Genomic DNA, 27,671 nt, shown 5'->3' on the forward strand with positions numbered 1-27,671 from the left:
TGAATATGATTAATGCCACCAAACTGTACATTTGTAAATAGTTAAAATGGCAGATTTTATGTTGTGTGTATTTTACCATACACGCGCACACACAGACACACATGCACACAATTTCCATCAAGTCCTCTTTGTCTTGCCTAAGATAAAATACCGGAGGAAGTCCTGCATTAAGCTGGCCTCCAGCACTTTGAGCGTCACTGCACAAGGGCTGGTTTTCTTGCTCTTGCTTTATGTTCAGTGCTACAGAGGCTTTTGAGAGGAGTAATGCTATAGGGTTTTTCTTTCCCTGAAGGGTGGAAAGCAGTAAAAATTCTTGGCAAAAGGGCTTGTCAGGAAGCTAATAAGTATAAGCACTTCTTTGGTTTCAAGATGCAAATAATGAGCATTCACTGAAACCAGGAGAAAATTCTTCAGTTTTTCATTTATTCCTGAAACCTAGATGGTTTATGGGACTTTTGAGTCAACGTCTTTATCCTAGAGTAAATTTAGTTGACAGATGAGGCAAATCCTTTTAATAAGTCCACACTTTAAGACTGATTTTATATGATATCAAACCACATAGACAGTCAGTATATAATGTATAAGAAGTAAGGTTTTAGAATCAGACAGAATGACTTCAAATCTAGGTGTTGCCATTTACTAACTGTAAGACTCTGGGAAATATACCTACAATCTCTGTAGTCTAATGTCTTCATTTGTAAAATATGAATAATAGCTGTACCTTCCTTATAGGGTTGTTTGAGGATCCAATGACGTAAGGTAGGCAAAGTACAGTGCTTTCACACAGGAGATACTCAGCAAATGTTTTATTCCTAAGTTTTGGTATCCATCTAAAATTTCATATATGGACTCCATATGTACATGGACTCCAAATAAGCTTGCTCATTTCGTGTGGGCTTGGGGGTCTGTAACACAATTCGTAAAGCTTACTGCATGATAGGGTTGATTACCAGCAAGTGTGGTATGCACCAGCTTACAGTAAGCATGGTACATGTGGGCTTAGTTGTATTTACTTACTAATCATGAAATTGTACACTACAGATAGTAAGTAAGTACAATTAAGCCTGCGCATGTCTTGCTTATTGGGTAATCTGTCTCTGCAGCATGACTATGAGGGTTCACCAGCATCCCTCACAAGGAACCCAGCAGGACATTTGTCATGTAGGCAGTGACAAAAACCTAAATGCACAGAGAAACACCAAAAATTAATGTAATAGAATGTATTTATTGTGAGAAGATATGATTCGATTCAAGCAGCGTCAACCCAAACTTATCGGGAAGGTTGTCCAAAGAGAGGGACAGTGAAAGCAGATTATATACGTCATTATTATGTTAATTTCTCAGTAATTGAAATCAAAACATGTGCAGGGTTCCAGAAGGTGGGAGAAACAGAGTCACTAAGGACATGGTTCCTATATATTTTCCAGTCAGACCCTGGGGTCCCTGCTCCTTGAAACTGGCACACATAGATAATTCTCCAAAAGAGCCCAATGCCTAAAGCAAAATGAGCTGCCTACCAGACTATTGTTTCACTTGAAGGTGACTTTAGGAAAACAGTTCCTTAAAGGCTCAGGGTTCAAAAGGACATCTAAGGGCAGATGACCTGGGTGGGTCACCCCAATTCCACGAACCCAGAAATCTGGATTCCAGGAGAATCAAAACAATTTTGTCAGCAGAAAGCAAGCTTGCTCAGTTCCAGTTGATTAACTTTGTTGTGTACATTGATTTTGTAAGAGGAAGGTATACTGGATTGGACAGACAATGGTTTTATACAGAATATTGGTCCTACTGATCATTTTGAAATTGGTTTCATTGGAAGGATTTTCTCTGCCAACAAATAAAAAGATTTCTCTGCTTTGTTGCATGAGTGCTAGTTCTCTCCTTCTGCCATTGAACAAAACCCTGTATCCCTGGTGTTTACCACTAAATTAAACCTAAATCAAGCAGGGTTATGAAGGAAGGAAACTAATGTTACTTGTGAGTATGCAAGGCAGTAGTTTTTATTAACCTGTCTTACTGATGAGGTAAAGTGGGCTTTGAGAAGTTAACAAGTCCAAGGCCACACAGCTGGCCACAGAGCTTGAACCAGGTGTGACAGTTCCAAAACTGTGCTCTGTCACAGGCCTCACTATGCCTGCAAAAGCTTTTCTAGTCTCTTTTTCTCCTGAGATTGAAACAAGATACTTTGGAAAGGACCTTTTTTTATCTTTGGGGGAGTAGTTTTGCTAGATGATGCCCCTGTTAGAAATAATCAAAACACACTGAAATTTGAACATAAGGTTTATTCTGAGCGGTTATTTTATATGCATGTAGGGAGACCGTCTTGATTCCAGAAAAAGCAAATGCTTGAAGAAGGTTGGTACAATGGGGCTTATAAAGAGAAGAACCCACCCACTGCTGTCGAGTCGATTCCAACTCATAGTGACCCTATAGGACGAAATAGAGCTGCCCGATTGAGTTTCCAAGGAGTGCCTGGCGGATTCGAACTGCTGACCTCTTAGTTAGCCGCTGTAGCACTTAACCACTATGCCACCAGGGATTCCTATAAAGAGAAGAGGAGGGAGAAATATAGATGATCAACCATTGGCTAATCTTAACATGATTGCTGAATCCTGCCTTCCCCCATTACTGAGATCAGCTGATACCAGGTTACTGTTGCCTGTCTGCTAATAATTTGTCCCTCTATCCACCTGCAGCCAGGAGACTTTTTGAGATTTAAATTAGGAGGTAATGGTTTGATGACTATCCTTTTCCAGCAGGTAAGACAAATTTACATTTTACAGAGCAGTTTCTGGCAGGCTTTTGCAGTTTGGGTCAAAGTTTTTATTGTTAATATTTGGTTTCATGGGTAAGAAAAATCTTAAAATCAAAGTATGATGTCTATTATTAATTTTCCTTTTCAACATTTCCCCCCTTCTGATCATGATTCAATTAGAATCTTTGATCTCTAAATGTTGGCCGGGCACCAATCTGGGTTCTTCGGGTCCCACGGGTATTGCTTTATTGGGGTACCTTTTTGTGAAACATGTTATTTTTGTTGGTTCATTAGCTTCTTCTTTGTTGCTCTATTCAGAATGAGACTATTTGCTGTACCGTAGATGGCCACTAGAAAGGTTTTAAGACCCCAGATGCCAGTCAGCTTAACAGCTTAATATAAAAGGACAAAATGAGGAGAATGCATAAACCAATGGTCTGAAAGGCTTATCTAATCCATGAACCCAGATTTTCTAACCGTGAAACAAATTACAAGATGCATGAGGAGCGTCTGCAGCATGTGTTGTACCCCGGACATGAACTTCTGTTAAAACTGTATCTCAGTATACTTTCACTTAAGTGCCATTAACATATATACACAACAGTTTGCTTTTACCGAAGCTCAAACTCCTCTTTGGGAAGCAGGTAAATAATCAAGAACTAATCTCTTTTATACCGGAATTATCTGTATCTGTATTATTTCAGAGAGAGTGTGTATTGCATGGTCTACTTATTAACACAGCCATCGCTTCTAATAGCAATTGTAACCTTAAATATATATATATATATATATATGTTTAGATAATTTAAACCAATTTCAGTAACTAAGAGTATTATTTAACCAAACAAGGGTTCTTGTCCTGTCCTATTAGCCGATTGAAATAAGATGGATGCCACACCACCAGTGGCAAGGGAAACAAAGTGGAAATTTATTGTCTGCGCCTACAAGGAGCAACATGGGGTCTAGCGACCATAAGGCCATGTGCTCCCTGTCTGAGGGGTTGGGCAGCTTTTTATTTCCAATGGCATCTGAGGGTTGGGTTTAGTGCCTGGAACTCTCCGCCCTTAGCCCTCCCATGTCAACATTTGGAGGTCCAGATGTTGAATCATGTAGGCGATGTTCATGTCCAAGGACAGACTAAGGACACAGCTCTTCAGGTCCTGCACATGCGCTAAAATCTTGGTTCGCACACGTGCAGGATTCTGGCACCAAATTGAAACTGTGGTTATGGCTGCAGCATGGTCAGGCCAAACCACAGTTAGAAGCTGTGGCTTGTTGGGCTATGAGTGGGGGGCAGGGAACTGCGGCAGAACTGGGGAAAGTCTTGGTGGAGGCTTCATTATGATCGTTATAAAACAGCCAACTAATGCTCTCTTTTTCAAAGGATCGTGATTTGAGGGCAGTTTGGTCAATTATTTCATGGCTTTCAGCCTTAGCCTCATATTTCCAAATTTTCCTCTTGGTTAATTGGTTTATGTAGAGAACAATATAAACCAGGTAACAAGAACAATTCTAATCTACAAGGAGAAGACAAACTCATTAGTTGCCTGTGGTTTCTCAAAGGCAGTGAACAAAAACTACAATTCAGTAGCTCACGAGGGCTTTCCATAATTTCCTTTTGAAACAAATTTTCTCTCTATGGTCACCCTCCTTTCAATCAAAAGACAATCTCAAAGCCAAGTTTTTCTTGATTTAAGATACGACTGATCATTATTATTTACAGAGATGCAGCAAGAATGGTAATTTATCGTATAAACTGCCTTGATGGAAGCTCTGGTCATACCTGATTGCCTGATAACCACTCTCAAATATGACATTTCAGTCAAAGCTTGGCTATATAACCAAGATTTCCCAGTTAACAAGGGGAACAGATTCTTATTGAACTTACGCAAATAACTATATTGCCATAAAAAATAAAAACACTCCTTAATAGTTTGCCAATTCAAGAGGAGTTAGGGAGAGAGAAGCGATATTTCATCTTTGTTTGCATATACATAGTCTATTAAATTATTAGGTTATATAGATCATTTAGGAGAAAAGAGAAATTGATTTTTTTTTTTATCTAGAAAACAGAACATTAAGACATCAGTAATATCCCCCACATAAAACTCATAATGATCTTTTAGTCCACTCAGCCCTGTAATTAAATTCTGTTCCATTTATCCTGGATCAGCAGTCATGAACCCATTAACTTCTCCATAAGAATTCTGGAAATCTTGAGTCAGTCCAGTGGTATAAAATAAAAAATTCCAGTGGTATAAGCAGTGTCAATTAGAAGTCTTGTCCAAATACCTGGCGTAGCTCTCTTTATGGGTCCCTTTTGGTGAAAAACTCTGGCCTGTGGTTCACGGCAGGACCCTTCAGGACATTAAAGTAAGAACTATCTGCAGATGATAAGACTTAAAAATACCTACCTACTACCTACCCGTTGCCTTTGAGTCGATTCCAACATGGTAAATTTATTACTGATAAAAACTCAGTCATACAAGTGAAAGATCTGATGAGAATTTGTTAAACAGTAGTGCAAAGCAAACTAGAAGTCAACCCAAAATAAAATTTTAGACAAAACCTGTAAAAGTAGTGATCTACCTTATTTTCTAATTTTTGAAAATGGATGACCATAATCCTTAGTGAAAAATAAGTTTAGATGTAGCATATAATAATCCTGAGACATAACAAAATAATGAATATAAAACATATAGTCAGGATATACCAAGGCTATACCAGGATTATCAAGTTTCTAACATTTGAATATTGATAAAACTATTAGAGGTAAGCAGAGTAAACCCTCAGTTGAAACTCCTTGACTTCAATGCTGCTAGATTTGAATTTAAGAATAAAGTTGTAACCAAGTTAACAAATGAAAAAAACAAAAAAACTAAAATTATGACTGATAATAATTATGTTCTTATTGTCTAATAGGCAAAATATAAGAGACATTGGCTCATAAATTTTTAACCCAAAGAAAGTTAGACACTTCTCTTGATTTGACCACACATTTCACATTAACTCAACACATTAAATAAGCCTTATTTCTTTTCTAGCACTTTTTCCTTGCAAAGCAGGAACAAATCCTTTGTGGCTTTTCAGGAAGTCTCAGAGTTGCCAGGGATTTATCATAGGTCCCAAGAAATAATGCTTTATTATTTAACCAAAGTTTTTAAAGGTTAAAAACCTTAGCCTTTTCAAAGCCAGGTGGCTTGCTTTTTTAGTCAAGGGCATAAAAGTTAACATAAATTCAGAGACACAGAGCCTTTGCTTCCTAGGCAGATTATATAGTACAAAGTGGAAGGATTTTTATGGGCACAGACACACAAGAACAAGGAAGCTATGCTAGGCAAATTTTGGATTGGCTAGCGGGCATTTTCTTTCCTTATTTGGGATTAATGGGAAATTTTGAATAAGGTTAAACTGAGCAGGCAAGTCCTGATTGGCTAGTTTATGTTTCCATTTCTGGGAGAGTCAGTTGATTACTTAGGTTTCAGCTCCTGGAAAGGTCAGGCATTTACAGGAAACAGAAACTAGCTAGGTTTCAGTTTACTGATGTGCGATTTAGCATACGTGACCCTATCTTGGGCCTAGTATAGTCAGATTAACACTAACCAAAACAAAACCAAACCTGTTGCCATCGAGTTGATTATGACTCATAACGAGTCTATAGCACAGAGTAGAGCTGCCCCATAGGGTTTCCAAGGCTATAATCTTTACAGAAGCTGACTGCCACATCTTTCCCCCTAGAGTGGCTGGTGGGCTCAAACCACCAACCTTTCAGTTAGCAGCTGAGTGCTTAACCACTGCACCACCAACTCTCCTTCAGGTTAACGCTACTATAACTAAATTAGCTCAGGAAGACAAACTCTTAAGTCAGACAACAGCCTTCTCAGCCTTTTTGGTTTTGAGCTTTTGGGGTTGCCTTTGGAGTTCCAAAGTAGATCTCGTGCAGTCAGAGGTTTGATGGGCTGAGAAAGATAACTTCTTTTACGTAGAAATTCCTTCTTTTAGTTCCACCCTGTGTCCAGGAGAGCCTTGTGACTATGCAAATATGCAAGAGACCCTTGACCATCCCAAGACCTTTCCAAATTCCTAAATTAGAAAACACCATCATAGCATATCATTTATTCCATAAAATACGGTACTGAAAATGTAGGTGATGAACTGCAGACTGGCATTAGCATTTACCAGATTCTTTTTATTTTTATAACAAAGAACAGGCTTTTACTTAGGTCCCAGGAATGACTGTGTGTGTGACTACAAAGACAGGACTTAAAGTCATGTAGAGATACAGATACCGAGTCATCAGACGGGGCACCCACTGGCTAGGAGCTCACACCTGCCCATACCTGCCTCACAACTGTGAGAGTACAAGTTGGTGCTTCATTCTGTTGTTTGTTGTTTTTCAAATTTGCTGCAGGATACATGTACTAATCTTCAAAACAATACATATTATTTATTTTAAATTGTGTCTCAGCAGAATGAACATATGTCAAGAATTTTCTGTTTTTTTTAAACTGTTAAACCCTAAAATGCAAGGGTCGCTGTGTGTTTAAAGGAAAGCAACAGGCAAATCCATCAATACCTCATAATACAGAAATATGGATGAGCTTTTCAGCTGACCATTCTCTGTGAGCCTGAAACTGAGGGGCTGGCACTCACTGGCTAACTTAAAAGGGAGTAAAGGAACTAAGTGTGGTTCAGGACAAGAGGTGCTTCTTCAGGGAGGATCTCTGAACAAAAAAGGAAGTGGTAGAGAAATTCCCAAAAGTTAAATGTGTGTGGGTGTTGATGCATGCGTATATGTGAAGGACCAGGTGAGGGGAAAGAAAATAAAAGGTGAAGAAACTCTCAGGATTTACAGTTCAGCTGAAAGCCAACTGTCGTAGTTTCTTAGTGCTGCCATAACAGAAATACCACAAGTGGGTGGCTTTAATGAACAAAAATTTATTTTCTTACAGTTTCTTTGTTTTTTGTTAGGTGCTATCTAGTCAGTTCCAACTCAGAGCAACCTTACAGGACAGAGCAGAACTGCCCACTCGCAGTTTAGGAGGCTAGAAGTCCTTCAGGGCACGGGTTCTAGGGGAAGACTTTCTCTCATTCTTGTTCTCGTTCTCGTTCAAAGGGGAAGTTCTTTGTCTCATTTCATCTGTTTCTCAGTTCCTTGGTGATCTTCAAGTGGCATGGCATCTATCTTCTTCCATCTGTGCTTCCTATGCCTAATATATTCCTTTTATATCTCAAAAGCGATTGGTTTAAGATGTACCTTACATTGATTTTTTTTTTTTTTTACATTGATAGGACCCATTAACATAACAAATAAAACCCTACTCCCAAATGGGATTATACCCACAGGTATCAGAGTTAGGATATACAACACATATCTTAGAGGGACACAGTTCAATCCATAATACAGACCCTAGCCAAGATCTTTTTCTTCTCAGTCCTGATTAGCTCGGTCTGACCCAAAACCTCTCTGGCACTGAGCTCTGATCTCCACATGGGTGTCTTAGTTCCTTAGTGCTGCTGTAACAAAAATACCACAAGTTGGTGTTTTTAAAGAACAGAAATTTATTGTCTCAGTTCCGGAGGCTAGACGTCTAAATCAGGGGATTGGTTCCAGGGGACGGTCCTTTCTTTTCAGTAGTCCCAGGCATTTCTTGGCGTTCCTTGGCAGGTAGGCGAATCTTCGCGTGGTCTTTTCCCTCTGTATGTGTGTGTGTGTGTGTGTGTTGTGTGTATTATCCTTTATAAGTCACCACTCCAAATGATTAGTTTTTGGACCCACCCTGCTACAGTATGGCCTTATTAACATGACAGAAGAAAAACCCTATTTTCAAACAAGGTCATGTTCAGATGTACAGGGGCTAAGACTTCAACATATCTTTTTGGGGGACACAATTCAATCCATAACAGGGGTAAGGTGGAGAAGGAGACCTTCAGTGTGGATCTATCAAATGACTCTGGAGAGTCCAATACCATCTCTGCAGTTGGGGCAGGTTTGTTGTGTTTGTTTTTCACTTTTCCATGTTAGAACAGCATCCTTTCTAAACACACAAGCTTTCATTTCCTCCTTTCTCATTAAAAATAAAAAGTCAATCCTACAAGCCACTGTATCATTGCTTCAGCTGCATATAAATATACAGATGGCTATAAAAATGCATCCAGTCTGCAGCACATAAAAGAGAAAACTGCACTGCCCCCTATATCTTTTCACTCGGGTCATATTCCTGCTCACTATTTAGGATTCATTTCTAGTTTGTGAAAACTTAGCTCCAGGTTTATTCCCCATCTTAAACGAACCTGTTTTCTTTATCCAATCCTATTGAAGTGTTTCCATTTTACACACAGTGCCCTAAAAACCCCTCCCGGTAAGTCTTATTATTCCCCCTAGTGCCCCCTTATTTCTAGCACCCATGTTCCACCTTTGTTGAGCAAGGCTGCGGACATTGTCTCCCCACCTGGAGGGGCTGCCTGGACAGCAGTCCACCAAGCAGAACACACGTGCTGACAGCCCTGTCTTTTAGTTCAAACGTTCCTGCTTCATACTCTTGCCACCTGTTTGGAGCAGATGGGAAGCTGCCACAGCTGAGATGTAGATATGGCGTTGAAATTGCACTCATGCACTTTGCAAGCCAAATAGCTTTGTGTTTGCAGGAGCGGGGCTTTTGTCGTTGAGTTACAATAAGAAATTGCGGGCTGTTTACAATTGATACCTATAATTGTTTTCATTCATAAATCCCCACCAGTGAGCCCACGTAGTCAGGACAGTTGATTTGGAACAGGTGTATCCCACAGGGTTCCCTAGTGATTTGGCGCGCAAGCTCCTGTCTACAGAGAGCATATGGGAGCTGTGGGAGGCAGGAGGTGCGTTGCCACATAAGGGCCTGACTGAATGGAAGGAAACTGGCACTTGCCTAATTCCCTGTAGTACAACCTGGGCTTTGGGCTCTTGTCCTTCTGATCACCCAGCCTCATGGGCCTTTGTCTGGCTTTCTTTTAAGAAACAGTTTGGTTTCTAAGACTAAATGGAGAGTAGTGACACATCATGGGGTTGGTAACCATTGTAACAAAACAGCATGTGTATTAATTGTTCAATGAGAGACTAATCTCTGTAAACCTTCATCTAAAACACAATAAAAAAAATAGGTTTCATGTGACATTATTGGAGAACTTAACAGGGGCCCATTGGAACGTGGAGAAGTATGGAAATAACACTGATGGAGTTTTTACTGAGACCATGCAGTACTTCACAGAGTGAAATCATGTTGTCAAAGCAGTAGAACAGCGCAGATCCTTTTATTCTGCTATGTATCTTTTAAAATTCTTCCTATAGCGCACACTATTGTGTTCTAGATACCATGGCCCCTCAGATATTCCACTTTCAGATTGTGAAAAATCCAGAGAGTGAGTTATGCTCCTGTATTCTCAAATGACTTCCCTCTGCCTTTTCTTCCAGGTGGACACTCTGGAGGTGATACGGCATCCAGAAGAAACCACCAACATGAAGAGGCAAACCGTAGCTTCTTACTTCCGGGTACGGTTCTGCTTGATCCATATTCTACATACTTCCAAAAAGGGCTTGCCAAGCCTTCCCACAAGAGCACAGATACAATAGAGTCATTGAAACAAGGACAAAGAACAAGAGCCAGTTAAGGAAAATGGGGTTGGAGGAGTAGTGGGAGGAGAAAATTATAGCAGGGAACCTATTTCTGAGTACAAAGTTCTTTGATCTTAGAAAGATGAGATGAAATCTTAAATGTCTGTAGAGGCCCCTCTCTGTCAAAAGGCCTATAGCCCTGTCCATTGAATGTGCAGATTCTTACCCTTACAGCTACTGGAGTCAGCCTCTTTTCCAACATACTGAATAGTATACCATACCCATACCCGTTGCCATCAAGTTGATTCCAATTCATAGTGACCCTGTAGGACAGAGTAGAACTGCCCCATAGGGTTTCCAAGGAGCAGCTGGTGGATTCAAACTGCCGACCTTTTGGTTAGTAGCCGAGTTTTTAACCACCGTACCACCAGGGCTCCATATTGAATGATAGTTGATAAAATTCCAGGAGGTGGCTTATCAAGTTCAGATACTGAGAGAATCTGTCTTAGCATCAACTTTATTTTCCTAGCATCAACTTTATTTTCCTAGATTGAGTTGATCCATTTTGAGATTTTTCCTGGGCCCAATTACTTTCCACCTCTTCTTTCCTAGTTCCCTATTATTTCATCTGGTAAAATGATACCTTTGAATGAAAACATCATCTCAAGAAGGCCTCTGTAAAATGCACATTTATAGGAAAGATAAGACACAGGTACACTTGCACCATTTTACACAGATTTGTTTATCTTCATATCATAGAGCCTTAAAGTTGGAAGCCCCTTAGAGACCATCTACCACAGGAGCTAAGGCCCAATAGCTTAATGGTAGTGATACTGTTAGGCCAAAGATGGAACTGGTCTCAGGGAGTAGTAGAATAAGGCTGTAGGTGGGACTGGCACAGGAAGGGGCTTGGCAGGGATGGGAGGTCAGGTGAGTGGGAAGCTGAGTCATAAGCAGGAGGAACCAGGCAGGCTGAAGGGCAGAGTCCGGAAGCCAAGATCTATCTAGAAGTCTCCAGAGAAAGCTCCCTGGTGCAAGAAAGATTTAAAGTCAAAGAGTCCTCGTTTGTGCTTCAGAGCCAGGCTAGGATTGGGCTCACATGTGAATTGCAGGGTCCCCAGAAGCCTTTGAGTCCAGACCTCCATCCCATACAGTGACCCCTGCGACACCCTCTCTGGCAGGTGGGCATTCAACCTCTGCTTCATCCTCTGATGTTTGGACATTTCTAATTACTACTTGTTTCTTATCTTGAGAACCACTCTAGTCCTGTCCCCTAAGGTGGAGGCTATATCCTCATCCTCCTAGCAACCCTTGGTGTCTTTGTTTTCTCATGATATTTGGAGGCTTTGATTGACTCTGTGAAGTCATCCTCAAGATCCATCTCCTCATCACCAGATAAGATCTGCCTAATAGTTTCAGAAACATAACCATGACAATCAATTTGAATCTGCAAAATAAAGCTTTGAGGTGTAACAATAGGCCTCCAAATGCTAAATCTGAAAAATAAGGTACATTAGCAAGCTGGGAGTACTGTTTTTGTTCAGTAAGAGGTGTGCTTATGAATTAATGGAATTGATTTCATTTGTGGCTTATAACTTACCCTGGAAGGAGGGTCCAAAAGAGGAGCTCCAAAAATGGATGCCCCTGGGAAACAACAGAGGCTTCCCCTGCACAAGCTTCCATCTGTTTTTCTGTATCCTATCCTCATTTCTGGAAACCCTGGTGGCGTAGTGGTTAAGTGCTACGGCTGCTAACCAAAAGGTCAGCAGTTCGAATCTGCCAGGCGCTCCTTGGAAACTCTATGGGGCAGTTCTACTCTGTCCTATAGGGTCTCTGTGAGTCGGAATCGACTCGACGGCAGTGGGTTTGGGTTTGGGGTAGATCCTCATTTCCCACTATGAGAGCCCTGTACCAATCTCTTGGAATACGTTAGTTGATCTTCATCATAATCTCCCTATTCTCTAATGTTTTTGTTTTCTTCTTCTCTTTCTCTATTTTTCCACTTTTCCCCTAACTCATTACAAATAGTATAAGTAGGAATTGCTTGGACTTCCTGGTGGTGCTTAGACTTTCTGATGGTTCTTAAGCTGAAGAAATAACTAAAAGCCCTAAAGCTGGACATTTTTTTTTTACATACATATCTATATACATATCTATATATATATATTTTTTTTAATTGTACTTTAGATGAAGGTTTACAGAACAAACTAGTTTCTCATCAGACTAAAGCTGGACATTTTTTAATTCCCAAAACAGTTTATAGATACTGCCTTGGAAGACCAGAGATGGGCATTCTAATTCTGTGGGGTAACCTGGAGCATGTTCTTAGACAGCTAAATTTCTGCCACCGGGGATATTGCTTGGTACCAAACCAAACACATTGCCATTGAGTTGATTCTGACTCATAGAAACCCCTCAGGACAGAGTAGAACTGACCCATGGGGTTTACAAGGAGTAGCTGGCAGATTCGAACTGCTGACCTTTTGGTTAGCAGCTGATCCCTTAACCACTCTGTCACCAGGGCTCCTGCTTGTCACCAGTGACATTTAAAGAATGCATTTGAATCCTTGGGCAGCTATAAATACTAGTCAGAACTTAGCACCTCCTATTGTGGTTTTCTGTTCTACCTCAAAGAGCTCCATGAGTTGTCCACAAGGCTTTAACTGTTCTAGAGGTCCTTGCAGGCCTGGGTTACAAATATCTATTACATTGTGGAGGAATCCCTGGGAGGTGCAAATGGTTAATGTGCTCAAGTGCTAACTGAAAGGTTGGAGATTGGAGTCCAAAAGATTGGCAATCTATTTCCAAAAAATCACCATTGAAAAGCCTATGTTGCACAGTTCTACTCTGACACACATGGGGTTGGTATGAGTCATGGTCAACTTGATGGCAAATAGTAGGTAGATTGTGTTGTGGTAATTTCATTTCATGTGACTTTTTTCCTCCTGGTAGTATTCTTTGATGGATCTGCTCTCCAAAATGGTGGTGGGACAGCCTCACTTTGTGCGCTGCATTAAACCCAATGATGACCGAGAGGCCCTGAAGTTCTCCCGAGAGAGAGTACTGGCCCAGCTCCGCTCCACAGGGATCCTGGAGACAGTCAGCATCCGCCAGCAGGGATATTCACACCGCATCCTCTTTGAAGAGTTTGTGAAAAGGTCAGGCAGGCATCTTTGGAAATATTTACGTTAAATATAGTTCTACCCTGGTCATCCCTATTCCCTGGGATTGCTCCTCCTGCCCATTTCCTTCCAATAGGTAATTGGCTAGTTATCAGCTTCCGTTTCTTGGTTGAATGTTGCATTTTTTGTGCAAGCTCTTCTAGCTCCAACTCAACCGCGAGGGTCTGGAGGAATTAAGCTCCCTTCTGATCACATTTTAAAAAATAAATGTCTATAGACATTTACGTGTTTTATATCCTTAGTTCTCAAATTTTCCATGGTCAGTTAGTATGATGAAAGTCTCCCTCTATAAGTAGATCAAGATTCCGACAAATGAAAATGCACCCAAACACTCACTCCTCTCTCCCAGTGTCTGGTGTGATATGGCATACCATATATATGGTATATGGCAGTGGCATAGTGGTTAAGAGCTCTGCTGCTAACCAAAAGGTCAAATCCACCAGCTGCTCTTTGGACACCCTACGGGGCAGTTCTACTCTGTCCTGTGGGGTTGCTATGAGTCGGAATCAACTCTACGGCAATGGGTTATGGCCTGATATGATAGTTCATATTTATATCACACTGTCTTAAAATGTATTATCTCATTTGATCCATAGAACAACACCATAAGGTTGTTCTATAAGGTAGGTTCTATTATCATCCCCACTTCATAGGTGAGGAAATTGAGGCACGGGAAGAAATTAAGTGACTTACCTAAAGGTCCATGCTAATAAATGGTAGGGCCAGGATTTGAACTCAGGCAGTCTGGCTTCATTGTTCACACTTTTAGACTCCTTAGCCCACTGCTTTGTAATAGGCATTCAATCAATGTTCACTGAAATAAATTGCTGTGGAGCCTTCTAAACCCAGACACTGCTTTTACCTGTGAATGAAATGCTTCTCTTTCCTGCACAACTGCCATAGGGATGCCTTGTGTGTACATATGATTATAGGTAGAATTTTCAAAGAATGTTCTGCAAAGAAAAGAGGAACAATAACAAAAAACCACTCTGAGAAGTACTCTGTCTGAAAGTATCCAGAGAAGGAAACTGAGATCCATCATAAAATCTACCTCACCCATCAGGCATCTTTAGCGTATTTTTTTTCTAAATTTTTTTTGTTGTTATTATTGAGAATATACATAACATAAACTCACTGCCCCCTAAGGTTCCTGTCTAATCTATTGAGTTGCTGTTGTCAGTTCGATCCCATATAGATATTTTAGTTTCTTTTTAACCTCCATTCTATAATTTATGCCAAAGGTTATTTTTCCAATTTTTTCTCAAGGAAGAATGGATCCTAAATATGGTCGCTTGCTTCATCAAGTCTTCCAAACATCGCTGAATTCTATGGAAAAGGAAAGGCCAGGAAAAAAAAAAAAAATTCTCGCAAAGAGAGCTTTTAAATTAAAAATAAGAAGGAAATGGCTTTTTAAACAAAAGTGTCTTTGAGCCTTTTTTTCCTCTTAAATTTGGAGGTGGAACAAGAAAAAAAGTTTATTTTAGCTCATGAATGTGACTAGTCAACTATTTTTAGCCACTAAGAGTTGGATACATAGAAATATTTAAGAAAACAGGTCAAATGCTAAACAGATTGGCATGTCTTTGTTCGTAATCAGAAAACCATTAGGCAAGTATGAACAGGAGTTTCAAAATGTCAGTAAATCTGAGGGTATCAAAGATTTTCTGAGCCAGTAAGTTAATTGGTATTTTGATCCTTTTGAGCATCTTAACAACAAAATGGATGAGCTAGCAGTTCTCCCCCTTGATGTTACTAAACAAATTGGTATGCTTCTTATCTTACTGTTCAAGGGTGCTGTTTTGTAAACTCTTAGCAGGAAATACGCAGACAAAACAATCAAAGGCAGGGAATAGAGCCATTCAAGGTTTATCAAGTGGAGGTAAATAAAAGATAAAGTCTTGTTTAATGTTACTCTTTACATTTTTGTATTTTCTGGTATTCAGGACTGAAACTCTACTTGTATACCCGAAAGGTGGAGTTTTAGGGATTATGTTGTTGGGTTCCAGAATTGGGAAGGTCTTCCCCAATACTCAAGTCACCCCAAGTTTGCAGACTTGGACAAACCTAAAGTGTTTCCTTGCCTCCATCATCTTTGAATTTTCTGGCACAATGCCTCAGAAGTGTCCTTGCTTATCCACTATCCGTGGATCCTTTCAGAAAGGGGGTGTCCCCAATACCATCTCATCAATGGGGCCAGGAGGGATGGAAGTTTATCTGTTCTCGGTAAATAGGGAAGAGGCCACTTGGCAGTGTTGGATGAGTAGCTGAAACCTATTAGAAGCAGAAGTGTTGTGGGCCATCACAGAAATCAACTGTGAACATTCAGTTAACAGACTGAAGCAGACGGTCTACACTGGGGCAAGCACTTATAAAACTACATGTGTAGGAATGTGTTCTGACAAATATCCAAAGGACAGAGCAGCACATTCAGTTCAAAGTCTAATGGTTTATTAATGTATTAAATTATGCAATTTAGTAAGGAGACCTGAGTTTTAGTCTCCTATTTAGTATTGGCATGTAACCTGTTTGTAAAAGATACTTCCTCATCTGCATGACAAGAAGGCAGGAATACAAAGAGCCTGCATCCTAAAGATTTTCAGGGTTTGCATGTGGATTCCTGGGCATTACTCAGACAGGCATGCTTCCAATAGAGTTCATAGGATGGCAGACCTGCATCCACCAGACCTGACCCCTAATAGCTGTTAAACAGAATGCAACTCTTCTTGTTCACCTTCAATTAGCATCTTCCATTTCTTCTCATGATGGCACAGAAAGCTGTGGTGTTCTGGAATCTCTTTCATCTCATTCTACCTTCTATTCCACTTCCTCTCCAGAAAACTAGGTGCCACCTTTTGACTTCTCTCTCCCTCACTTCCTGCAAACATGCCAACACTGAGCCCTGCTGACTTTACCTGCCAAAGTTTCTCAACAAGATTCCCTTGGAAATCTCCCATTTCTTCTCCCAGGGCTTTAGCCCAGGCCTTTTATTATTTTTCTTTTATTTTTAATAGCAGCTTTATTGAGATAATTCACATATATAAAATCCCTTTTAAAGTATATAATTCAGTGTTTTCTTTTGTATATACACAGTTGTGCAACCATCACCACCATCTAATTTTAGAACATTTTCATTATCCCCAAAAGAAACCCAGAACCAATTAGCTGTTAACTCCTCTTCTCCCTCCAACCTCACCAACCCTATGCAACCCCTAATCTATTTTCTGTCTTTATAAATTTGCTTCTTCTGGGTATTTCATATAAATGGAATCATGTAACATGTGGCCTTTTGTGTCTAGTTTCTTTCACTTAGCGTAATGTTTTTGAGATTTATACAATCATCTATGTTGTATCATGTACCAGTACTTCATTCCTTCTTACGGGCTAACAATATTTCATTGTATGTATGTACCACATTTTGTTTACTGTTCATCAGTTGATGGACATTTCAATTGTTTTTACTTCTTGGCTATTATGAATAATACTGCTGTGTGTATATATATATACAAGTTTTTACATAGACATATTTTCAGTTCTTTGGATGTATACCTAGGAGTGGAATTGCTGGGTCATATGGTAACTCTGGAGCCCTGGTGGTGCTGTGGTTAAGCATTAGGCTGCTAACCAAAAGGTCTGCAGTTCTAATCTACCAACCACTCCTTGGAAACCTTATAGGGCAGTTCTGCTCTGTCCTGTACGGTAATTATGAGTCAGAATCAACTTGCCGGCAAAGGGTTTTTTTTTTTTTTTCGTATGGTAACTCTGTGTTCAAAGCGGCTGTACCAGTTAATAATTCTCACCAGTTGTGAGGGTTCCAGTTTTTCACATTCCTACCATTCTACTGGGTATGAAGTGGTATCTCACTGTGATTTTGATTTGCATTTCTCTAACCAATAATGTTGAACATCTTTTCATGTGCTTATTAGTTTGTATGTCTTCTGTGGAGAAATGTTTATTCAAATGCTTTACCCATTTTTAATTCGGTTATTGATCTTTTTATTGTTTGATTGTAAGAGTTCTGTATTCTGGATACATGATTTGATTTGCAAATATTTTCTCCCATTCTGTGGTTTGTCGTTTCACTTTCTTGACTGTGTCCTTTGAGGCACAAAAGTTTTTAATTTTGATGTTGTCCAGTTTATCTGTTTTCTTTTGTCACTTGTGCTTGTAGTGTCAGATCTAAGAAACCATCACGTAATTCAAGGTCTGGAAAATATATGCCTGTGTTTTCTTCTACGGGTTTTGTAGTTTTAGCTCTTATATTTATGTGTATGATCCATTTTGAGTTAATTTTTATATATGATGTGAGGTAGGGGTCCAACTTCATTCTTTTGCATGTAAATACCAGTTGTTCTAGCACCGTTTGTTGAAAAGAAACTATTCTTTCCCCCATTAAATTGTCTTGGCATCCTTGTTGAAACTAGATATTAATAGAGCATGGCACAGAATTGAGACTCTACTTCTAGTTAGGCCTTTTAAAGTAGTTTTGCATACCATCTTGCCATAGCTTGCTAAATAGATTCTCCGAAGAAATCACCAGACAAGGATTTATCTAAAATTTCTATCGCAGCATGTTTCTTTCTTGATTAAAATCCTTGATTGAAATGGCCATCTAGACTCCCAGTGGATGAGCTCTAGCCCCTCCACCTAGTAAACGGGAATCTCCCTCATCTAGCCCCTGCCCACCGTTCAGTCTCTTCTCTCTTATCTTCTCACCTCAACTCACAAAACTCAACTACTTGGAGTTTCCAAAACCCCCAAGCCATGCCATGCTTCTGTGCCTTTGCTCATGCTGTGTGCTTGAGCCCCCTTCTCCAACCTCTCCATCTGGCTACTTAACTAGGCTAACCTCTGCTGATTCCTTAGGACTTCAGCCAGGCTTTAATCTTGTCTGTGATACCCTCCTTGGCATCCCTAGTCTGGGTTAGGAGTCCCTCTAATCAGCTTCATTCATAGCACTTACTGCATCTCACTGAAATTGTTTCTCACCTTGAACTTAACCAGGGAGGCAGGCATATTTTTCAGCCAACTTTATATCTGTACTCTCCAGTACAGTGCCTGGCACAAGTTAGGTGTTTAATAAATATTTGTTGAAAGGAATCAAACTCTTACTCCTTCTCCTTCATCACTATCTTAGCATTTCATGTCTATTCTTTTCTCCTTGCTCTTTTGAAGGACGTGACAGATACACACAGCTGGCTTTGTTCAGGTTGTTTCATTTGCATAATAAAATAAAGTCTAGATTGTTAGAGCATAAGATTTCACATATGTCGTAAGTAGCTCTTTATCAATAAAAAGTAAGAAGCCCAGCTTTAAAATTCTTTAACCTAGCTTTAGACTGCTATTATTAGAGGTTAATATGTTAAAAGGGTGACTTTGGAACAAATTTACCTTACTTCTCTCTACATCAAACAGTAATTTTTTGGGGAATCGAAAAAAAAAAAAAAAAACAAGCTTAATAGAACAGAGGAGACTCTCTGCCCTGGCCCCTGTCTACCTTTCCAGCGTCTTCTCTCTGGTCTTCCTGTTGCTGAGTAGAAACCTCAAGTTCTGCTCAGCATGACTCATCTCAGCCAATAAAGGAGAGATCACAATGGGGGAGTAGAAAGGTGTCTTTATTTCCTCATGCAAGGAAACGAGACAGTTGGGGCTGCTACCACCAAGACTGCTCAGCAAGGGTGAAGGGAAAGGTCACTTTTAAGGGATTTACAAGTAGGAAGTTCATACAAGTTACATCAGCAACATTCTTAATCATACTGTGCAGGTGTACATATAACTTGATGCATCATGTGTTCAAAAAATGGCGGTTAAACTCCACCTAGAGGTGGGGAAGTTCCTGTGTATGAGATCAACATGACACCTAAACCAGCTTCCGCCAGTTTCCTCTAGTTTTGGGGCAGCAGTTAAGGAGAGGGAACCCAGAATTTTAATGTAAAGCTACGGGGCAGGGCGTGTCAAACAAAGGAACCAGAATTCTAATGTAAAGCTGCCTGGCTGCCAAGCAAAGGAACCTGGATTCTAATGTAAAGCTACAGGGCCTGCCAGGCAAGCTGCTTGAGGCAGTGGAATTTTCCACAGCCTGGGGACCTGTCTTATCCCCACCTCTCAGCTCACACACACACACAAAAACACAACCACATGGAGTTCTTTAACACACCACAGAATATGCCTTCTTAAAATAATATGTTGTAAAAGCAGGCTGCTTGCTTGGAATCTGCATTAGTCAGGAATCTTTCAATAACAAGTGATTAAAACTCAGCTCAAAGTAATTAGAGCAAAAATTAAAAGAGGCTTATATATTACCTTACATAACTAAGAAATCCCAAAGATATATCTGAATCCAGGGCATCAAACCACATTACGAAGCCAATATCTTTTTTGTGTGTGTGTGTGTGCTTTAAGTGAAAGTTTACAAACCAAGTCAGTCTCTCATACAAAAACTTACTTCTTCTCTCCACTCTCTATTTTTGTGTCCATTCAGCCAGCTTCTGACCTCCTCTGCTCTCTCATCTCCTCTCCAGACAGGAGCTGCCCACATAGTCTCGTGTCTACCTCTTCCAAGAAGCTTACTCTTCACCAGTATCATTTTATATCCAATAGTCTAGGCCAATCCCTGTCTGAAGAGTTGGCTTTGGGAATGGCTCCTGTCTTGGGCTAACTGAAGGTCTGGGGACCATGACCTCCGGGGTCCTTCTAGTCCCAGTCAGACCATTAAGTCTGGTCTTTTTATGAGAATTTGAGTTCTGCATCCCACTGCTCTCCTGCTCTATCAGGAGTTCTCTGTTGTGTTCCCTGTCAGGGCAGTCATCTGTTATAGCCGGGCACCATCTAGTTCTTCTGGTCTCAGGCTGATGTAGTCTCTGGTTTATGTGGCCCAGTCTTTTGGGCTCATAATTCCCTTGTGTCTTTGGTGTTCTCCATTCTCCTTTGCTACAGATTGGTTGAGACCCATTGATGCATCTTAGATAGCCGCTTGCTAGCGTTTAAAACCCCAGAAGCCACTCTCCAAAGTGGGATGCAGAATGTTTTCTTAATAGATTTTATTATGCCAGTTGACTTAGATGTCCCCCAAAACCATGGTCCTCAAATCCCTGCCCCTGCTACACTGGCCTTGGAAGCATTCAGTTTATTCAGGAAGCTTCTTTGCTCTTGGTTTAGTCTACTTGCGCTGACCACTCCTGTATCGTGTGTTTTGTTTCCCTTCACCTAAAATAGTTCTTATCTAATATCTAATTAGTGAAAATCCCTCTCCCTCCCTCCCCACTCTGGTAACCATCAAAAAATATTTTCTCTTATGTTTCAATTATTTTTCAAGTTCTTGTAACAGTGGTCTCATACAATATTTGTCCTTTTACAACTAATTTCACTCAGCATAATGCCTTCCAGATTCCTCCATGTTATGAAATGTTTAACAGATTCATCATTGCTCTTTATCGATGAGAAGTATTCCATTGTGTGAATATACCATAATTTATTTATATATTCATCCATTGATGGGGACCTTGGTTGCTTCCATCTTTTTGCTATTGCATACAGTGCTGCAATGAACATGGGTGTGTGTGTATCTGTTCATGTAAAGGCTCTTATTTCTCTAGGATATACTCCAAGGAGTGGCATTGCTGGATCGTATGGTAGTTCTATTTGTAGATTTTTAAGGAAGCACCAAATTGATTTCCAAAGTGGTTGTGCCATTTTACATTCCCACCAGCAGTGTATAAGTATTCCAGTCTCTCCACAAACTCTCCAAAATTTATTGTTTTGTGTTTTTTGGATAAATGCCATCCTTGTTGGAGTGAGATGGAATCTCATTATAGTTTTGATTTGTATTTCTCTAATGGCTAATGATCATGAGCATTTCCTCATGTATCTGTTAGCTACCTGAATGTCTTCTTTAGTGAAGTACCTGTTCATATCCTTTGCCCATTTTTTGATTGGGTTATTTGTCTTTTTGTAGTTGAGTTTTTGCAGTTTCATGTGGATTTTAGAGATCAGATGCTGATTGGAAATGTCATAGCTAAAAACTTCTTCCCAGACTGTAGGTAACCTTTTTACTCTTTTGGTGAAATCTTGGGATGAGTATAGGTGTTTGATTTTTAGGAGCTCCCAGTTATCTAGTTTCTCTTCTGCATTGTTAGTACTGTTTTGTATACTGTTAATGCCATGTATTAGGGCTCTTAGCATTGTCCCTATTGTTTCTTCCATGATCTTTATCATTTTAGATTTTATATTTAGGACTTTGGTCCATGTTGAGTTAGTTTTTGTGCATGGTGTGAGGTATGGGTCTTGTTTCATTTTTTTGCACATGGATATCTAGTTATGCCAGCACCATTTGTTAAAGAAGCTGTCTTTTCCCCATTTAACTGACTTTGGGCCTTTGTCAAATATCAGCTGCTCATGTGTGGGTGGATTTATGTCTGGATTCTCAATTCTGTTCCGTTGGTCTGTGTACCTGTTGTACCAGTACCAGACTGTTTTGACTACTGTGGCCATATAATAGGCTCTAAAATCAGGCACAGTGAGGCCTCCCACTTTGTTCTTTTTCAGTAATGCTTTACTTCTCCGGGGCCTCTTTCCCTTCCATATGAAGTTGGTGATTGTTTCTCCATCTAATTAAAAAATGTCATTAGAATCTGGATTGGAATTGCATTAAATCTATAGATGGCTTTTGGTAGAATACACATTTTTACAAAGTTAAGTCTTCCTATCCATGAGAAAGGTATGTTTTACCACTTATGTAGGTCTCTTTTGGTTTCTTGCAGCAGTGGCTTTTAGTTTTCTTTGTATAGGTGTTTTACATCTCTGGTAAGATTTATTCCCAAGTATTTTATCTTCTTGGGGGCTACTGTAAATGGTATTGATTTGGTGATTTCCTCTTCGATGTTCTTTTTGTTGATGTAGAGGAATCCAAATGATTTTTGTATGTTTATCTTGTATCCTGATGCTCTGCTGAACTCTTCAATTAGTTTCAGTAGCTTCCTTGAGGATTCTTTAGGGTTTTCTGCGTAAGATCATGTCATCTGCAAATAGAGACACTCTTGCTTCTTCCTTACCAGTCTGGATATCCTTTATTTCTTTATTTAGCCTAATTGCTCTGCCTAGGACCTCCAGCACAATGTTGAATAAGAGTGGTGTCTAGTTCCTGTTCTCAAGGGGAATGCTTTCAGAATCTCTCAATTTAGGATGATGTTGGCTATTGGCTTTGTATAAATGCCCTTTATTATGTTGAGAAATTTTCCCTCTATTCCTATTTTGCTGAGAGTTTTTATCATGAATGGGTGTTAAACTTTGTCAAATGCCTTTTCTGCATCAGTTGATAAGATCATGTGGTTCTTGTCTTTTGTTTTATTTCTATGATGGATTACATTAATTGTTTTTCTAATTTTGAACCATCCCTGCATAGCTGGTATGAATCCCACTTGGTCATGGTGAATTGTTTTTTTGATAGGTTGTGGAATTCTATTGGCTAGAATTTTGTTGAGGATTTTTGCATCTAAGTTCATGAGGGATATAGGTCTGTAATTTTCTTTTTTTGTGGTATCTTTACCTGGTTTTGGTATCAGGGATATGCTGGCTTCATAGAATGAGTTTGGGAGTATTCCATCCTTTTCTGTGCTCTGAAATACCTTTAGTAGTAGTGGTGTTAACTCTTCTCTGAAAGTGTGATAGAACTCTGCAGTAAAGCCATCCGGACCAGGGCTTTTTTTTGTTAGGAGTTTTTTAATTACCTTGTCAGGCTCTTCTTTTGTTATGGGCCTATTTAGTTATTCTACCTCTCTTTGTGTTAGTTTAGGTAGGTAGTGTGTTTCTAGAAATTCATCCATTTCTTCTATGTTTTCAAATTTGTTAGAGTATAATTTTTCAAAGTAATCTGACGTGTTTTTTTTTTATTTAGTTTCAGTTTGGTCTGTTGTAATATCACCCATCTGATTTCTTATTTGAGTTATTTGCTTCCTCTCCTGCTTTTCTTTTGTTAGTTTGGCCAATGACTTATCAATTCTGTTAGTTGTTTCAAAGAATCAGCTTTTAGTCTTGCTAACTCTTTCAGTTGTTTTTCTGTTTTCTATTTCATTTAATTCTGCTCTAATTTTTATTATTTGCTTTCTTCTGGTGCCTGAGGGTTTCTTTTGTTGCTCTTTTTCTATTTGTGTAAGTTGTAGGGATAATTCTTTGATTTTGGCCCTTTCTTCTTTTTGTATGTGTGCATTTATTCATATAAATTGACCTCTGAGCACTGCTTTACCTGTGTCCCAAAGGTTCTGATAGGAAGTGTTTTCATTCTCATTGGATTCTATGACTTTCTTTATTCCATCCTTGTTGTCTTCTATAATCCAGTTGTATTTGAGCAGGGTATTGTTCAGTTTCCAAGTATTTGATTTCTTTTCCCTGCTTTTTCTGTTATTGATTTTTATTTTTATGGCCTTATGGTCAGAGAAGATGCTTTGTAATATTTCAGTGTTTTGGATTCTGCTAAGGCTTGCTTTATGACCTAATATGTGGTCTATTCTAGAGAATGTTCCATGTGCACTAGAAAAGAAAGTATACTTCGCTGCTGTTGGGTGGAGTGTTCTGTGTATGTCTAGGAGGTCACGTTGGTTGGTTGTGGCATTTAGATCTTCTGTGTTTTTATAGAGCTGCTTCTTTCTGGATGTGCTGTCCTTTGCCGAAAGTGGTGTGTTGAAGTCTCCTACTATTATTGTGGAACTGTCTATCTCATTTTTCGATACTCTTCGAGTTTATTTTATGTATCTTGCATCCCTGTCCTTGAGTACATAAATATTTAATATGGTTATATCCTTCTGGTATATTCTCCCTTTAATCATTATACAGTGTCCTTGCTTATCCTTTGTGGTGGATTTAACTTTAAAGTCTGTTTTGTCAGAAATTAATATTGCCACTCCTGCTCTTTTTTGATTGTTGTTTGCTTGATATATTTTTTTCCATCCTTAGAGTTTTAGTTTGCTTGTGTCTCCAATTCTAAGGTATGACTCTCATAGGGAGCAGATAGACGGATCATGTTTTTCAACGCGTTCTGCCATTCTCTGTCTCTTTATTGGTGCGTTTAGTCTGTTTATATTCAGCGCAATTATGGGTAGGTATGAGTTTGGTGCTGTCATTTTTTTGTGTGTTGGCAGTTTCTTTTTCCCACTTAATTTTTTGTGCTGAGCAGTTTATGTTTATATATTGTCTTTTCCTCTTATTTGTTGTTGATTTTGTTTCTGCTGAGTCTCTGTTTTTTTCTTGTATTGAGTAGGATTGTTTGTCTTCTTTGTGGTTACCTTCATATGTACCCCTATTTTTCAATGTTTAAACCTAAATTTTATTTCTTTATATTGCCTTATCTTCCTCTCCGTATGAAAGATCTATGACTACATTTCTTAGTCTCTCTTTATTGTTTAATATTGCCTTCTTTTACATAATGACATTGCTGTTTCCCTGTTTTGAGCATTTTTTTTTTTTAATGTTGGTTTATTTTTGTGATTTCTTTAACTGGGTTGACATCTGATTGCTCTGTCCAGTGTTCTAGTCTTGTGTTGATATCTGATATTATTGATTTTCTAACCAGAGAACTCACTTTAGTATTTCTTGTAGTCTTGGTTTGGTTTTTACAAATTCCCTAAACTTCTGTTTATCTGGAAATATCCTTATTTTGCTTTCATAATTAAGAGACAGTTTTGCTGGATATATGATTCTTGGCTGGCAATTTTTTTCCTTCAATGCTTTATATAAGTGATCCCATTACTGTCTTGCATGCCTGGTTTCTGCTGAGTAGTCTGAGCTTATTCTCTTTGACTGTCCTTTGTAGGTGACTGATCCCTAGCTGCTCTTAACATTCTTTATATTTGGTTTTGGCATGTTTGATTATAATATGTCTTGGTGACTTTCTTTTAAGATCTATCTTATGTGGAGTTTGATGAGCATCTTGGATAGATACCTTCTCATCTTTCAAGATATCAGGGAAGTTTTTTGCCATCAAATCTTCAACAATTCTCTCTGTGTTTTCTGTTATCCCTGCTTGTTCTGGTACTTCAATCACTCGTAGGTTATTTCTCCTGATAGAGTCCCACTTGATTCTTAGGGTTTCTTCATTTTTTTAAGTTCTTTTTTCTGATTTTTCTTCAAATATATTGGTGCCAAGTGCTTTGTCTTCAGTCTCACCAATTCTGCCTTCTACTTGCTCAATTCTGCCCTTCTGACTTTGTATTGAGTTGTCTAATTCTGTAATTTTATTGTTAATCTTCTGAATTTCTGATTGCTGGTGTTCTTAAATAACTTTTTAAATTTCTTCAGCTGCTTTATCTGTGTTTTCCTTGGCTTATTCTGAGTATTGCCTGATCTCCTTTCTGATGTGTTGAAGGGTTCTATATATTAATCTTTTGTATTCTGCTTCTGGTAATTCCGGGAAGGCATCTTCATCCAGAGGATCCCTTGATTCTTTGTTTTGAGACCTTGTTGAAGCTTGGGGGCCAGGGGCACAGCAAATTATACGCAAGTACTTAGCTTTTGCCGAGAGCACATTCTTCTCTGGTTCCAGAGGTGTGAGTGGGTTGTGTGGCTGGCTGTTTCTTCCTGAGGAAACTGCAGCCCATTGCTACTATCAGGCTGCTGCAGCTGCTTCTGGGAATAGTGCCTGAGGGATCCTGGCAATTCAGGTTCGGCAACTCCTCTCCACTTCTGAACCGCCTCTCCATCTACCTGCTGCTGAGTCTGTTTTCTAACTTTGCCTTTGATGTTCAGAGCTCCTAGCTTGTCATAAATGTAATTGTTTCACTTGTTTTTTTGGGTCTTTGTTGTAAACGGGTTCACTGGAAGCATCTGACTCCTGTACTATCTTGGCCCTGCCTCAAGCCACTATCTCTTTCCTTCACTTTTTTGTCTTTGAGTTTCTTATCAGCCAGGCAATTCTCCTTACATGTTGGCAAAAATGGTCCCTGGAATCTTTGGCTTTGCCTCTTATAGGCTTAGCAACATCAGTAGCAAGAGAGTTCCCACACAATGAACATTCTCGTTGTCCAAGATAGGACCACATGCCAACCACCGAACCAATCACTGTGCCCTGGGGAATGATTAGCAGGGCCTTGGGTCAAGAGCCAGGGGGTTGAGTCAGCCCCACTTGAAGAATGGCCTGAGGGGCTCTGTTAACCATGTTAACAGAAAGATAGGGTAAAATAATACTCATCTACTCTCCCTTGTTTTGACCATTCTGTGCTCCAGAAATCAACTATAACAATGTAAAAAGGTCCACCAAGCTCATGTCTATATCTACCTGGAGAAGACTTTGAATTTAGAATTTTCTAAAAACAACAAAAATTTTATGGATACCAACTGATTGTTAACTTTGGAATAAGCACTATATACATTTTACTAGAGAGTTAACTTAAGCATATCTTTCGTAAAACTACACTTCAAATACTATGCAGAGGATTTCTGAAAAGTTTCTAACTCCATTTCACTAAGGATTAGGGACAACCCAGTTTCTATGGGTCTGCAGTTTTTCCTTCTGCATGCACCATTTCTGCATTAGGTTGTTGGCCAGCTTACCTTGGGTTCTGAATTCACCTTCTGCTTTCTGCCTCTTTGGGGCAATAAAGGAACCCTGCCTTGCCATTCCTGTGGCAAAAAGTTGAATGCCCTGAAAGGGGTCCCAGCTGAAAAAGATTCCCCCTCTGAGCAGAATTATGGACTCTGGCATTTCCATGGTACTCTCCTTGGCTGCAGCAGCTCAGCTATTTTCAAATTAACTGTTAGGAAATTCTCCAGTTTCAGCCCCTCCTTCACCCACAGGAAACTGGACCAATGGATTGGTGCCCATCGTGCAAGAAGCCAAACTCTCAGACACTGGTTTTGAGAGGAAGAAAGAGTTTATTTCTCAGCCTTGCAAGAGGGAACTCTGAGGTATGAACCTCAAATTGAGTTCCCCAATCTACCGGAGCAATGTACAGTTTATACTTAAACATATTCATTTAGAGGTGGAGGGAAATTGTAGGCAGTATCAGAGGTTTTACCTATTCATAGTTTCTACTGATTATTATGAGGCTGGGCTAAGACTCAGCACAGAAGTGGCAGACGGACCAAACGCTTTAGAAATGGGCTTGACTATTGTTGATGATGCATTTCTGGTGATTTTTGTTCCTTGGCGTGAGTCCTT

General features: G+C 39.6%; 1 protein-coding gene across 1 annotated transcript in view; it reads left to right on the top strand.

Moving 5' to 3' along the window:
* MYO3B (myosin IIIB) overlaps positions 1 to 27,671 on the top strand; it is a 575,113-nt gene that overhangs the window by 314,976 nt on the left and 232,466 nt on the right. The window contains 2 exon segments of the mRNA XM_049887401.1: positions 10,206 to 10,283; positions 13,299 to 13,504. Coding sequence (XP_049743358.1) covers positions 10,206 to 10,283; positions 13,299 to 13,504 — 284 coding nt within the window.

The sequence above is a fragment of the Elephas maximus genome, chromosome 6 (genome assembly GCF_024166365.1).
Source record: "Elephas maximus indicus isolate mEleMax1 chromosome 6, mEleMax1 primary haplotype, whole genome shotgun sequence".
Lineage (NCBI taxonomy): Eukaryota > Metazoa > Chordata > Mammalia > Proboscidea > Elephantidae > Elephas > Elephas maximus.